General features: G+C 43.5%; 1 protein-coding gene across 1 annotated transcript; it reads right to left on the reverse strand.

Moving 5' to 3' along the window:
• Positions 1-1,253: 1,253 nt before the first annotated feature.
• Positions 1,254-11,392, reverse strand: slc1a4 (solute carrier family 1 member 4). The gene is made up of 8 exons (XM_076160916.1): positions 10,698-11,392; positions 8,080-8,122; positions 6,883-6,948; positions 5,036-5,202; positions 4,691-4,924; positions 4,228-4,422; positions 3,392-3,526; positions 1,254-2,497 (listed from the first exon to the last, which is right to left on the reverse strand). Exons 1-8 carry the CDS (start codon positions 11,219-11,221, stop codon positions 2,266-2,268), a joined length of 1,596 nt encoding a protein of 531 aa, XP_076017031.1. The 5' UTR covers positions 11,222-11,392; the 3' UTR covers positions 1,254-2,265.
• Between the last annotated feature and the right edge of the window lie 1,961 nt (positions 11,393-13,353).

Raw genomic sequence — 13,353 nt, forward strand, 5'->3', positions numbered from 1 at the left:
CATATATGATATTCGTATGTAATGATGAGGACTGCAGGCTCTGTATCCCCATACAAAGACCCTGGTTCACCTTGTCTGCCTGCATGCTGCCTAAATACTGCATACTAATGTAAAATGGAGGGGAATACAAGTGTCCTCATTGGGATTGCATCAAAGACTTGTATCACCTTTAATGTTATCAGACAGTAGGACCGACAGCAAGCAGTTGTACATCATTACATCATTACATGGCACAGACAGATCAGCAGCTAATATAACACATTAGAGCAGTGTGTCAGAAATAGTGGCAGAGGAATTGAAAAAAGTGTTATCATAATTACATAATAATAAGAAAACCTGATTGAACATCAAGTGAAATACAAAAGGTTAAAACAATTATAATAAATTAATATCCAGTATATTTCAAGTTCACGTTCTGCATTACATGTGATTGTAGCAGATGAAGTTAGTGAAAATGTCATAAAACGTTACGAGAGCAGTTGTTAGATTAAGAAAGGAATCAGTAAGATTTGTTAGAATTCAACAAATGTACCTGTTTAAGGTTTCCAGTGAGGTCCACATACACACACATACACACACGCAGATAATCTTTTGACATGAAATCATTGTGTACTAAATGATTGTAGGCCACTTGTCGGTACTGGTTAGAACCACTAGAGGGCAGCACTAGTTCATCCTGTCACTAAGAGTACTGCCTCCAGCAAAATGAGCAGCACTTTGGCACATGGCTGCACAGGCATCAAGTGGGCGTGGCCTTCAGTGGCATTAGTATTCAATGTTTTTATCTATCAGCAAAATAATCTAATTACCAATGTTCCCTCACAAGTCCAATTTCACCAATAACCCATGAAGAGTTTGGGTGATAAATAACATTAGATGCAGAATCAGTGCCATTAGCACTAAGCCAGTAGGTCTACTATTGTATTAGATCTACAATTAATGTTATAACCTGAAAAACTAAGATAGTGTAACACAAGCCTCTGTGGAGAAACATGACCAATCATTCTGAATTCAAAAGATGGGTTCACAAAATGATGATCTGATATGAACTTGTGTGTTTTGGTCCAGACTTAGATTTTTTTTGTGAAATACTGACAACAACATGTCTGCCTAAAATATAACTGACATACTGTACATGGCTCGAGTGTGTGCAGGAGCTTACAAGATTTCTATTTAAGATTCAACACAACAAGTGTGTTTATGTACAAAAACAATGAATTCCTTCCATTCTTTCTCATTTTTTTGGGCAACAGTAAATCAATTTGATCAAATAATCAAATCCCAGCGATAACTTGGAAAACACTGTTATAGGAAATAATACGTAGATCATTTGAAAACACAGTTAACAGCAAGCACAGGTATGAGCCATATCCTCTTTCAAGTGGCCATTTATAAAGATTTCTTCAAGTCTAAAAGCTTGATTTAGGAACTATGGTTGTGTGAATAACTCAAATGTACTTTTCACACACAAATTAAATCATTAAAGTGCAGGGGTATAATACCTATTATTGGTTGACCCAAATAAGACGTTAATAGCAATAAATGCATATAAACAAATACTAAACATTGGTCCAAATTTCAATGGCATGAAGAGCCATACAGGTATCACTGGTTAATGTTTCACATTGTCTGCCAACAGACAGCAAACACGCGTCTGTAAACGTTTCTTGGGTCTATCACACACTTTGCAGTCAGATGTGACTTCCAGTTCTACCGAGATTGGCTATGTTTCCATCCATACATGTGAACAATAATTGTCTTAGATTAATGTTTGGCAAGTAGTCGAGTTACTTCATGTAGTTAATTACTCTGACTGTCTGACAGGGAAAACAAAGACATGCTCTGACACTCCAATGTACAAACCAATGCACATGAACACCACACACACATAAGTGAAACATAACTATGATCACTAAGTATCATTCCTAACATAATTATTAAAAAATACAAAAAATAAAGGAAGAAGCTGTCTGCAGTGGGCAAAATGTTATCAGAATGAACCATTTTCAAATTTGCAATATCACACTTTACATGAAAAGGGTTGGATGGAAACTAAGCCAATCGATTCTGTCAAGCGATCAGAAGGAGACGGGACAGAGCACTTGTCTCTCTTTGAAAAAGAGTGTAAGTATGGCACGTTGTTTTTCATCACGGGTGAAACCGCCGGCGACGGTGTAACACCCAGTCAAAATGGCATCAGCAGCAACGTCAAAGGAGTAGAAGGATCACACATCAGGGAGCGAGAAGAAAAGTCTTTCCCCCAGTTCACAGCACAGACTCGACGGCCTCTGGCATGGCGTCTTTGTTTTGGTGCGTGACGAGCGGCGAGGTCTCTTCCTCCGCTTGGATGTTTGCCGCCACCTCCACCCGGACTTCCGTCAGCTCTCCTCCCTCTTGTCGCAGCTGCTGCTTCTTCATCTCTTGCTGATTGATGTGGTGGAGGATTCCGGCACCCAGAGCGTCGCTTTCCACGTTGACCACTGTGGTGGTGCGATCCCTGCGCACACACACACATACACAAATAAACCAAAATGGAAAAAGAATTCAACCAATTTGCACCCAGAAGAGAGGGCCTGTGACCTTTGTTGACCTCTACTAGGTTAGACATTGGATGGGAACGATAAGGTAACACCGTCTGTGCTCCCACACAAGGCCAACGCTCTTATCTGGAAACGCAAACAGGTGCTTTTGATCCTCAAATGTGGACAGCTGAAAAGTGTGTCTGTAGCACACACTCACACTTTCCCTTTCAGATCAACACAGGAGTTTGCGATCAATTCCACTCTGATCAGTCTCATTTGCAGGATATACTTGATTGTAATGTGTAGGTTGTAACATAAAGTAATAAAATAAAGGTACAAAATCAGTATAAGGTTACAACAAACTGCAGTTTCTGTGTGAACTGTGACAAGCAGAGACTAAAGTAGGACAGTGTTTGTCTTGAATGGGTCGTATGCAGGTTCAACACAGGTTTATTACCCACAATGTAACAGAGCTTGTTGGTGAAAGTGTCCTGGTTTCACGCAGCTCTTACTCTCCTGCTATGGAATTGGTTCATGATCAATAACCAACAGATACAATAGATTATAAACTTCTGAGATGAGAGATTGTGAATGTATAACTTCCATTGTTGATCTAAACTTTAAGTAAAACCATTCATTTTATTTGTTCATATTCAACAAACTGTTTGCTTTGATAGCCAGAATGCTTGACAGCAAAGTTTAACTTTCCACAAACCTTTACTTTCCCTTACCTTTCACCCCACTAGAAATGAGAAGCACTAAACCAAGTTTTGTTTCAATGCTGAGTGTGCGTAAATGATCAAGAGTGGTCACCTCTGTTTGTGTTACGTGTCCGGTCAGTGAGTAAACTTTGCTATTTAGTTACTCACACAATCCAGTCAACAGCCAGCATGAGGGACAGGTCGTTGGTGGGCAGGCCGATGGCCTCCAGGATGATGGCGATGGTGATGATGCCTCCAGCTGGGACACCTGCAGCGCCAATACTGGAAGCTGTGGCCATCACTCTGGAGAAAGAATCCAAATCATCAGATGAGTTAGCAAATGCTGCTAAATAGCATTACGGCCATGTGACCCACTTGCAGTATCAAGAGCTGATGTGATTAAAGGTGTAGTGGGCAAATTCATTTCCCCTCATATGAGGTATCTTCACTCTGTATCTTATGCACCATGTTATCCTAACAGGTCACCAAGATTTCATACAATCTTTCTGTGACCTGACATTGTAATATCTCCACAGTGTCTGTGTTCATTCAGTGTCTCAACAACGATGCCAAAATCACAAGTTTGAGTCATTTCTGACAGATTCCCACCACAAGGTGAAGTCCTACTCTATGGAATGTTATTTAGTGCGCCTCCTGTAGCACAGCGTGTACAATCTCTTTCAAAGTAAGAGGCCCAGTGTGTAGGTATAAGGTCATCAATATGTCATGCTCGGATCACTGTCTGAGCTCCTGCTGTGCAAAGGCAAACACGAAGGGCCGCTTTTCAATCTGAGATCTAGTGTCCAGACCAAGACTATATTACACAGACAATACAGGCGTCGACCCCCTAATGGGCCACAGTGATTGTGTGTGGAAGGGCTTTAAGTTGCCCTGTTGGAGGGGTGGGAGGGTGAGGGGGGGACGTGTTCGAGTGCAAATCAGCAGCAGAGTCTAATCTCGATTTTGATCTAAGCGCACGTTTGGTGAGATCCATCAACACTCACAGGATGGTGAAGATGACCCCGGCGTTCAGTTCCCTGTCGTTGAGCTGAGCGATGAAGACTGCAGCGATGCACTGGAATATGGCTGCGCCGTCCATGTTAACCGTGGCCCCAATGGGAAGAATGAAGCGGCTGATGCGCTTGTCGACACCATTGTTCTCCTCCACGCACTTAATCATCGAGGGAAGGGTTGCTGAGCTGCAGGGAGACAGATGGGAACTCTTAATGCATTTATAATATATAGAAGCATATTTTGGCAAGTTTTTAAACAAAATGCATCCAAATATTCAGATAGACTAACTGGGTCGTAACAGATTGACCTGCTTTCTGTGTTTATGTAAGTTTGCCCACTTCAGAATGTGTTGTGACCTGGCGCTTTACATCATCTCCATAACTACGTGTCCTTCAATGAACCTCACACATTGTCCTGTTGGCTTTAATAAGACCTTTGGATGTACTGGTGTACCTGGAACAGGTGGCGAAGGCCGTGGTAAAGGGCGCGATGAGGCCCACCAGGAAAGTGAAGGGGTTCTTGCGCGTGATACAAAAGTAGATGAGCGGCAAGACCAAGCCACCGTGGATAATGTGGCCCAGGATTGAAGCGAAGATGTATTTTCCCAGACTAGTGACCAGGAGGACCACGTCTTGCATCTCCACAATCTTGCTGGCAACAAGGAACGTAATACCAATGGGAACATACCTGAGAAATAAGAGGAAGGATGAGGAAACAGAAGCAAAACAATTAAATGAAACTTGAAGCCCTTCCAAAGCCCCCCAGACCTCCTCCATCCAACCATCAATCCCCACTCACCACATGATCCAGGCCACCAGCACCATGGTGGCCTCGTTGAAAGCGTTGAAGAAGCGAATGAGCTCCTCTCCCTCGCCTCCGAGCTTCCTCAGCGCCACTCCGAACATCATGGCAAATAAGGCCAGACCCAGAATGTTCATGCTCTCTAAGTCAGTACCAACTGGCACCTAAAGGACGGTGAAAGGAAATGATCATGAGAAGACTGGAACCTGGAAAACACTCCTGACACATTGACCCTGATATTTGCTCCAATTTGTTTTGTAAGAGTCAAAGAATGTGTTTGTTTAACTGTGCAACCCAAATCAACCTAAATCCTGGCCCGGTCAGGTGAACCAAGTTGCACTGACTGAGCGACAGGGTCTGACTTTAGAAGTGAAATATTAAACACAAATGGGGTCGTCTAAAGTTTGTTGGTGTCACTTAAGTGGTAAATCAGTAGTAATGCTTGGATTATCCGCATGACTCGCAGCCCTAATAACATTAAACCTTATGGGATATAAACAAAACAGTATCACTCCTCAGGACATGGTGAGACAAATCTGAAGGGTCATGAGACGATGGAAAAGAAGGAAAACATATGTCCTCTTTGCTTCCATTATAATAGTAATGATATGGTTGTTATTGTGATTCTATGGTGTTTCAGTTGGAGAAATGTAGTGTGTGCATGTGTGGTGTGTATGTGGTGTGTATTGTATCAACACAGCCTGGATGTCTGGGTTTTGGACTGAGTGAGGGATTCAATGAATGGAGTGATGGGTAATGAGAGAGGACAGGGACAAATCTCCAGCTCAGTCGTCCCCTGTTGTCCTGAATGCTCCCGCAGCTTCTTACAGCATGGAATCATTGGAGCAAAGTGTGGTAAACAAACACACAAAGCCTTTTCTTGCTGCTGTGTTCCATCCCGATTACTGTTTTCCTCTCCCCCTCCTGTCATCTTGTCTCTCATCCTAACAAACACATCGCGCAACATGTGTCCGATCCTGGATTTGGGACTTAGGGGGATATGCGACAACAGCCCAGCAGCACCCTGGAAGTCTGCAACCAGAACCTCTGCCAGCGTGTTTGTTCCTCATGGACTGACACAGTCACTTCCTCCACAGTCGCAGTGGGCATCTGCTTGGTCAGGCTGACCTGCACGCTGGCTAAAACGCTGACTGAAAGCTCCACTTCAATACACACTTGTGAATACACCAGAGAAGAATGTCCATTTGCAGTAAATAAGAAGCATAATACATCACAGAGGAGTACACGTTTGTCCCTCAACTCACTCAACTCGGACTCTCTTAACTTCAGCTAGGGGATCAAATCTTTAAGGAGGTTTGCTTGGATAGGTTTGCTCACTTTTGTTTACCATTTCAACTGAAGTTCCAAAGACATCTAGGGTATCGGAGTGCACATCTGACAAAGGTTACCCTGTTTAACCTGGACACATGACAAAGTTCAGTCTAGAAAAGTGTCTGCAGCTGACCCACCTTGAATCCGATTCACCCTAAACTATGTCTTCCATTACTGCCTCACGTCTGATGCTTACTCAGTGAGTTTGAACCCTTGAGTGACTGCACAGAGCAATACCTGCCCCAAGAGCAAACACAGCTATCCAGGGCCCAACACCGACTAAACCATTTCTTTTTCACCAGGGCACAGTGTTTATCAAGACACTTACCTAGACACACACACAGAAAGAGAGGGAGAGAGAGAGAAACCCACAATGCGTGCGTGCGCGCGTGCGCGCGTGCGTGCGTGCGTGCGTCTTTTAAACACAGTACACATTTCTGTTTTAAACTGACTCAACACCTATTTGGCTTCCCAGACTTTGAGTTGTGCAGCTGTGATACTTCAGTTTGTACCTTTTCATAGAGGAGTGAACCATTTGTGGTGTTTCCTACAGCAACCATCTTATAGTCGGTGGCGTACTGCAACATAGAGGAAGAGACATGTTAGTACAGCTGATTCAGTTTCATACTTCAAGACAAGACAACTTTGATAATTAACTGTTTATGAAGCTGTTGCATATCTATACAGGATGGCAAACGTGTGGTGCTGTTTGGGCAGTGAGACAATCAAAGTGAATGCAGTGTGTGCACGTGTGACGTTTAGGGAGCCCAGCTTGAATGCTGTCCCTTGCCGTCTTTTCAGTCGGAATGGAAACTTCTCATTTCGCTTTCGACCCAGCCCCTGTATTGGGATGAAGTCCCCCACATGCCTGGCAAGCCGCCGAACAACAAACCGACTTTAAATTAGACTGCAGTCCTTAAATGCAAACAGATGCAAAGACGAACGTGGATAACGACACAAAACAGAGTGTGAAATCATTCAGACTCCTCTGATGTGATTGGTCGCTTTAAAACCTCGTGGCAGGTTTTGTGTAAATCTCCCCTCTGCTCTGCATTCTTGGTTTAATCCACACTTGGAGCAGTTCCATGGGGGCTCTGACACGGTTCAGGCTTGTTAGATGGGCGGGGGGGGGTGAATATTGAACTCTGAAAACTCCATTTACTTCATCCTGTGAGAACTTGTTGGCCTGGTTCGTAGAAGTCCATCGAGGCATTTCATATGATGACGTGTGTGTGTGTGTATCTTAGTGTGTGTGTGTGTGTGAGCATGTTTGTATGTTCCCTCGCTTGTGTGCATAGCCATTTGGTGTCCGGCGTACCCAAATATTGAACTTTCCTCATTGTTATTTTAGCTTTAACAGATCCAACCATAATTCTCAGAACCTGAGGGGCTGCGTTCAAGAGCAGTGAGGCGAGGTTGGTTGCTAGGGTGTCTGAAATGGAATGGATTTACCATGGTAACGGCTGGCGGACAAGGAAAAGAGGCGTTTGAGCGAGCAGCAGTCCCTATTCTGAACGTCTCCTCATTAAGACGCATTACGAGGTTCTTCAAAGCTTGGCGTAGATTTACAGCCTCGGAAAATGAACATCGAGTCGTATCTGCGTGTGTTGGGAGGTATAAATTCTGATTGAACCCTCAACACAACACAAAGGGACTAAATGAACAGACAGAGGGATGATGAAAGAGACAAGGGGCTCCCCACTGCTCACCGTGCGGAAGGAAGCCGCCACCAAATTTGCAGGAAAGATATTCCTGTGAATTACAAAGGAGGAGAGAAAAACACATTAGATACACAAAAACACAACAAGTGATTTGGTCTGACAGCTACTCTGGTAATATTTAAGCCTTTGGGGACAAGTTAACATGTTGAGAACTGGTGAATTATTCACTGCAGTGGTTCATAATCACACATTCGGCATTTGGCTCTTTTCCCAGGATGCACCATCAAATTCTTGGTTGTCAATAAACGCTGACAGGGCAGATTTTTGTGTTCATTAATCTCCAGTCTGGTCCATCTTCTACAGCAGCAAAGTCCAGACTCCAGACCACCACTGTGAATTAGTTATCTTTTCCCTTTATTTGATAGAGAACACCCATAAAATGATGAAGGTAACAAACAAATCAAATGCATCTAATTGTTGATCTTACTTAAAGGGTTCTACGTATTTAAGTGATATGGGATTTTCAGGTCATTTATGTCTAAACTAGGACACTGATGTTGCATTCTGTCAGTTGCAACATTCTGGAGATATTCTGTGTTGATTTATGAAATCCTTAGGCCTTTGAATGGAGAATTATGGAGCCTGGGAACACAATGAAGCGCCTCTAAAAGCTACATTACATGAAGTCAGAAGTGTGGTTAGATACAGATTCGCTCACTGTTGCTTCAGAAACAGTTTTCCTGTGACAACCATCAGTATTTTAAACATGAAGTAGATGAGAATGCTGCAGATGTAGGGCATTGTAAGTAAGGATAGAACTAAAACATGCTTCACCCTAATTATAGCACAACACAGTTCCATTTGGGAATCCACAAGATGTGTTTTTAACCAACAATCTACACTGAATTGAATTCTCATTGAACCTCCGGCCTCTGCATTAGTCTGCTCCAATCTGCTGCCAGGATGAAGATTTAATCCAGTGGTTCCCAAACATTTTCTTTTGCCCCCCCCAACCAATAAAAATGTGATTTCCTTATCCAGTTACATTTTCTGGACAAACTTAGTCTAATGTCATCTGTATGAACTTCCACTGAGCTGTTTGATTCAGGTAGAGTGTGAGTTTGTGATGTTGAATACTCGCTCGTTATAATGAGTGACAGATAATGTCATTGGAGGCAGAAAGTAAAGCGGCTGCTCTCCGGATCAGCTTCTGTTTGTGATCATTTACAACACGAGTGAGCTCTGGTAATGTTGCTACATGCACAATCCCATAAAGGGGCGGAGTCTATGGACTAAAGACGAGCCTATAGTAGAACAACATGGAACGAGAGTTGTATAGTTAACTTAATTTAAACGTGTGTGTGTGTGTGTGTGTGTGTGTGTGTGTGTGTGTGTGTGTGTGTGTGTGTGCTCTCTAACTTTGGCTTTGGTTGTCAACTCTGGCTTTATTTTCTGGTCGTCTTGGCCAGCTGCCACGCCGGTTTCAGACAGTTCTTTCAGTTCTCTCTCAAAGGAATTACATTACATTTCCTGGGTCACTTCTCATTGCAGAGGCCCCACTCACTCCTCTGCATGAACCAGCGCTCAGCTTTACTGCGATCACATGATTGAAGATCTGTATTAAGCCTGAGAAACCAGAGCTCACAGCTGACGTGTTTTTCCCACACAGACTGATACAGCCATTTGACTTCATGGGTGAAAGACACCAAACGATATCGTGTCGGAATATTCTGCTCTCAACTCCTCTCTGCTGGACGCTGATCAACAGTCAAGTGATCAAGTCTTACAACAAACAACAATGACGACATCTAAACTAACAGAGTTACCACGATGGTGTCCCGCTTATACATTACATACTAAATTATGGATCCAGGATAGATACTGTGTAATCTAGTGTGTTTAAACAACTGCTCATAGAAGCATAAGTAAGTTTAACACACACACACACACGTTGTTCTGAGAACTAAACAGGGACTGTGCACCTGCTGATGCTGTGATAAGGCTTCTGACAGCAGCAGACTGTGTTCAGGTTCAAGTTTATCCTTTCAGCTCTTTCTCTGCCTCTCTTGTAACACCTGTCAACTTTCCCCTCACACTCACTATAAGGACTTTATTATTAGCAGGCCTGTGTGTTCCCAAGGGCCAGTACAAGCTGATGCAACCCCCAAGGATCCTTTCAAAAAATCTCAAAGCCTTCCTATTATTCACTGTTTAGTTAATGACGATGCAGTTACTATGATATAAAGAACAGGGAACTCCGAGCTAGAATTCAGATTAATTAAATGTTTTAAAGTGAGGTGAATGACACACACACACACACACACCATCCTCTATACAAAATGCAACAGCCCATCCTGGTCTACCCCTTCTATCTCCTTCTGCAAAGTCTTGATATTCTTATCCCCCACACACACACACAAGCGTTCAGTGTGTGTGTTGGGGTGTTAAACAGTCATATTCATCTCTACAGTTCATCTCAGGCGCATCGCACTAGCTGCCCTCATATCTGGAGCTGCCGTTCATTCATCAAAGTTCCAAATTTACACATTTGAACTGTCCGCCATGTGCGCGTAAACGCACCCTTACTGTAACACATAAGATGATTCCCGTTTCATTTTCCCAACTTTCCAGATCATATTCAAATCATAAAAGTTTAGTTTCTGTACCTGGCCAGATCTAGAAACGAGTCAGCAGCCTCCTTGTTGCTGCTGACTTTCTCCAGTGCCAGGCTGTTGGTGTTCAGAGACCCAGCGCCCACACCGGGTTTGATGATGAAAGCCAGGGCGACCCCGATCCCGGAGGCGATCAGCGTGGTCGCAAGGAAGTAGGTGACGGCGATGCCCCCAAGTTTGCCCAGGGAGCGGGTGTCCAAGCTGGCGGCGCCGGATATGAGACTGCACACGATCAGGGGTAGGATGATCATCTTCAGCATCCGCAGGAGCATCTCACCCGGAAAGGCGAAGTAGGCAATGTGCGCCCTGCTCAGGTTCATGGTCCGGACCATCATCCCGAGCCCGACGCCCACCAGAACCCCCGTCACAGTCAGGATCACCATCATGTTCCTCCTCAGAAACATCACCACCTTCTCCCCGGTGCTCTTCTTCTTCTTCTTTGCGTTCTTCTCCATGATTCGGTCGGTAGTGCCTGTGCCTGGCACGGCGTGTCCGTTTATCTCACTTTTTTCCTCCATTCTTCTCTCTCAGAGTAGCGATTTAATAAAATGACCGGGGCGGCCTGGGCTGTGCGTACACAAACACACTTACTCACGCTCACACTCGACTCGGGGGTGTGTGTGAGTTGTGGAGACTCGGCTTCGTGCGGAGAGCAGAGTACAGACAGAACCAATGGAGACCGAGCGACGACACACAATGCGCGTCTGGGAACATGCGCACAAAGCCCGCTACTTTATAAGAGCAAATGATGCAACGGAGAGAGAGATTGCCAGGGTCCTCTGCAGGGACGCACATGTTACTCTGATAATATCTAACATCAGACGGATTTAGCATTAAATCGTATATATTTTATCACTATTATTTATGTGTTTGCATGATCCTCCACACGGTGAAGTTTAATCCAACAATGATTCATCCTATTCCAGATGATCTCAATGATGAAGATTGATTTTGTCGTGACAACAGACAGGACTGGAGGAGCCAAAGAGAGGCTGAGCACAGAAAATTACCCAGCAGACTCTACTTCCTGAGGAAACTCAAGTTCATTGGTGTGTGCAGCAAGACGTTGACAGTGCAGTGTACTTTGCTGCAATCTAGCCAAGCAGCAGGTGATCAAACTGATTGAAAAGTTGAATTAAGAAAACTGGACACAACTCCGGAGCCTCTGGAATTTAGTAGTAGTGGAAATGAGGAGGATGCAGTAAATCTCTGTGATAGGAGGAATTCCGACTGACACACTTCCCTCACATCCGTCCAAATCCTTATTATTATGTTATTGTCACTATATCATTATCCTTACACAACGCTACAATGTACAGTTTATTACATTTACAACTTAAATACCAATTTTAAATTTTCAGGTCAATCATTTGTCTGTCGATATCATAGATTATTGCTTTGTTTGAACCTTTGAGTATTGGGTTGCATCCACTGTGTCCTTCGCTTATTATTTACATTCTATGATGACAAAAGCAGGCCTGGCTGTCGGCACCATGTTAAGCGCTCTGTGGCCACTAAGGAGCACTGTAAGCTCATTTTCTTTCTTTCCATTGTTATGAAACCTCGATGCACTGTAGATATTTAGCCACGAGATGGCGCCCTAATAAGGCTATTCCACGATTATAGGAAAACGAAGCATACAAATGGGAGTAAAGGCGGGTTGAACATGTTTTCTGATAATAATATAACTAAAATACTAAAAGTTAAATAGAAATACTGCCTACTTTTACTCTGATTATATTTTATGATGCAGTAAGAAAAATCCAGTATGTGGTGCGTTGTAAATCTATTAATTTATGCTTTTCTATTGGTTAAACATTTGAGACAGAGATGACAGTCAGTAATAATTTTTCTCAGTTCTCCAAAGATGTCATTGGTTTGATGAGTATCCACACCCGTCAGAGGCTCGCCGACACAAAGAGAGCATGGAGAAGCGGCCCTCTGTCGCTCTGCCTCTAGTGACTGCAGCTTCAGTTGTCCTCAGCGACCTTAGGCTCGGCTGTTGCTAAGTTGAGCGAAACTTTCCCTTCCTCCACCAATAGTGACAGACTGTCCCCCTTCCCCTCACAGCTGTGCGGTCTGAATGCTGGAAATAACCACCAGCTTGTGGATGAGGCGTCATGGCTGTTTAACAGCGGCAAATGTTGGCAATGTGACGCTTCTAAACAAGAAGTAAGAAAACAGAGGAAGACACAGGCTGAACTTTAGAATGGAGACTATAGATATGTTACCAAAAGAGAAAAAGGACTTAAAAGATAATCTGCTTCTGAAGATTAGACCAATTCATGAAGCTGGTACTAAAATTATACTCTATCCAGCCACTGTCTCAAATCTTATCAAGTTTATACTGAACAAGATAAATGCTCGCCTGAAACAGGTCTGATCAAAGATATTGATCAGATTCCACAAAAAGAGTCATTATGCTCATGACTTTGTTGGATTGCAATTGGATTTCTAACATGGTTTATAGGTGTAGACAACATGATTGTTGCATTCACAAATGCCAACTCTTACGTGAATCCATGTATTCCCAATGTAGCTGAGCTTGTTGCAAAATGTGTTTCATATTGTGCCTACATATTTTCATCAGCACAGCCGGGGCCCTCGAATAGCAAAACCCCGGCCAGCAGGCACACATGTAGAAAAAGAT

This window comes from Genypterus blacodes, unplaced genomic scaffold (assembly GCF_046128005.1).
Source record: "Genypterus blacodes isolate CSIRO-AG114 ecotype Tasmania unplaced genomic scaffold, CSIRO-AGI_Gbla_v1 ptg000108l_1, whole genome shotgun sequence".
In the NCBI taxonomy this organism is placed as follows: Eukaryota; Metazoa; Chordata; class Actinopteri; order Ophidiiformes; family Ophidiidae; genus Genypterus; species Genypterus blacodes.

What these genes read in the sequence shown, in the direction of transcription:
- slc1a4 (XM_076160916.1), bottom strand. Translation starts at nt 11,221, where the DNA reads ATGGAGGAAAAAAGTGAGATAAACGGACACGCCGTGCCAGGCACAGGC. An exon ending in CTGGTGGCCTGGATCATGTG is followed by an intron (nt 4,925 to 5,035) that starts GTGAGTGGGGAT and finishes CTTATTTCTCAG; the next exon opens with GTATGTTCCCATTGGTATTA. An exon ending in GGGGTCATCTTCACCATCCT is followed by an intron (nt 3,527 to 4,227) that starts GTGAGTGTTGAT and finishes TTCTTTCTCCAG; the next exon opens with AGTGATGGCCACAGCTTCCA.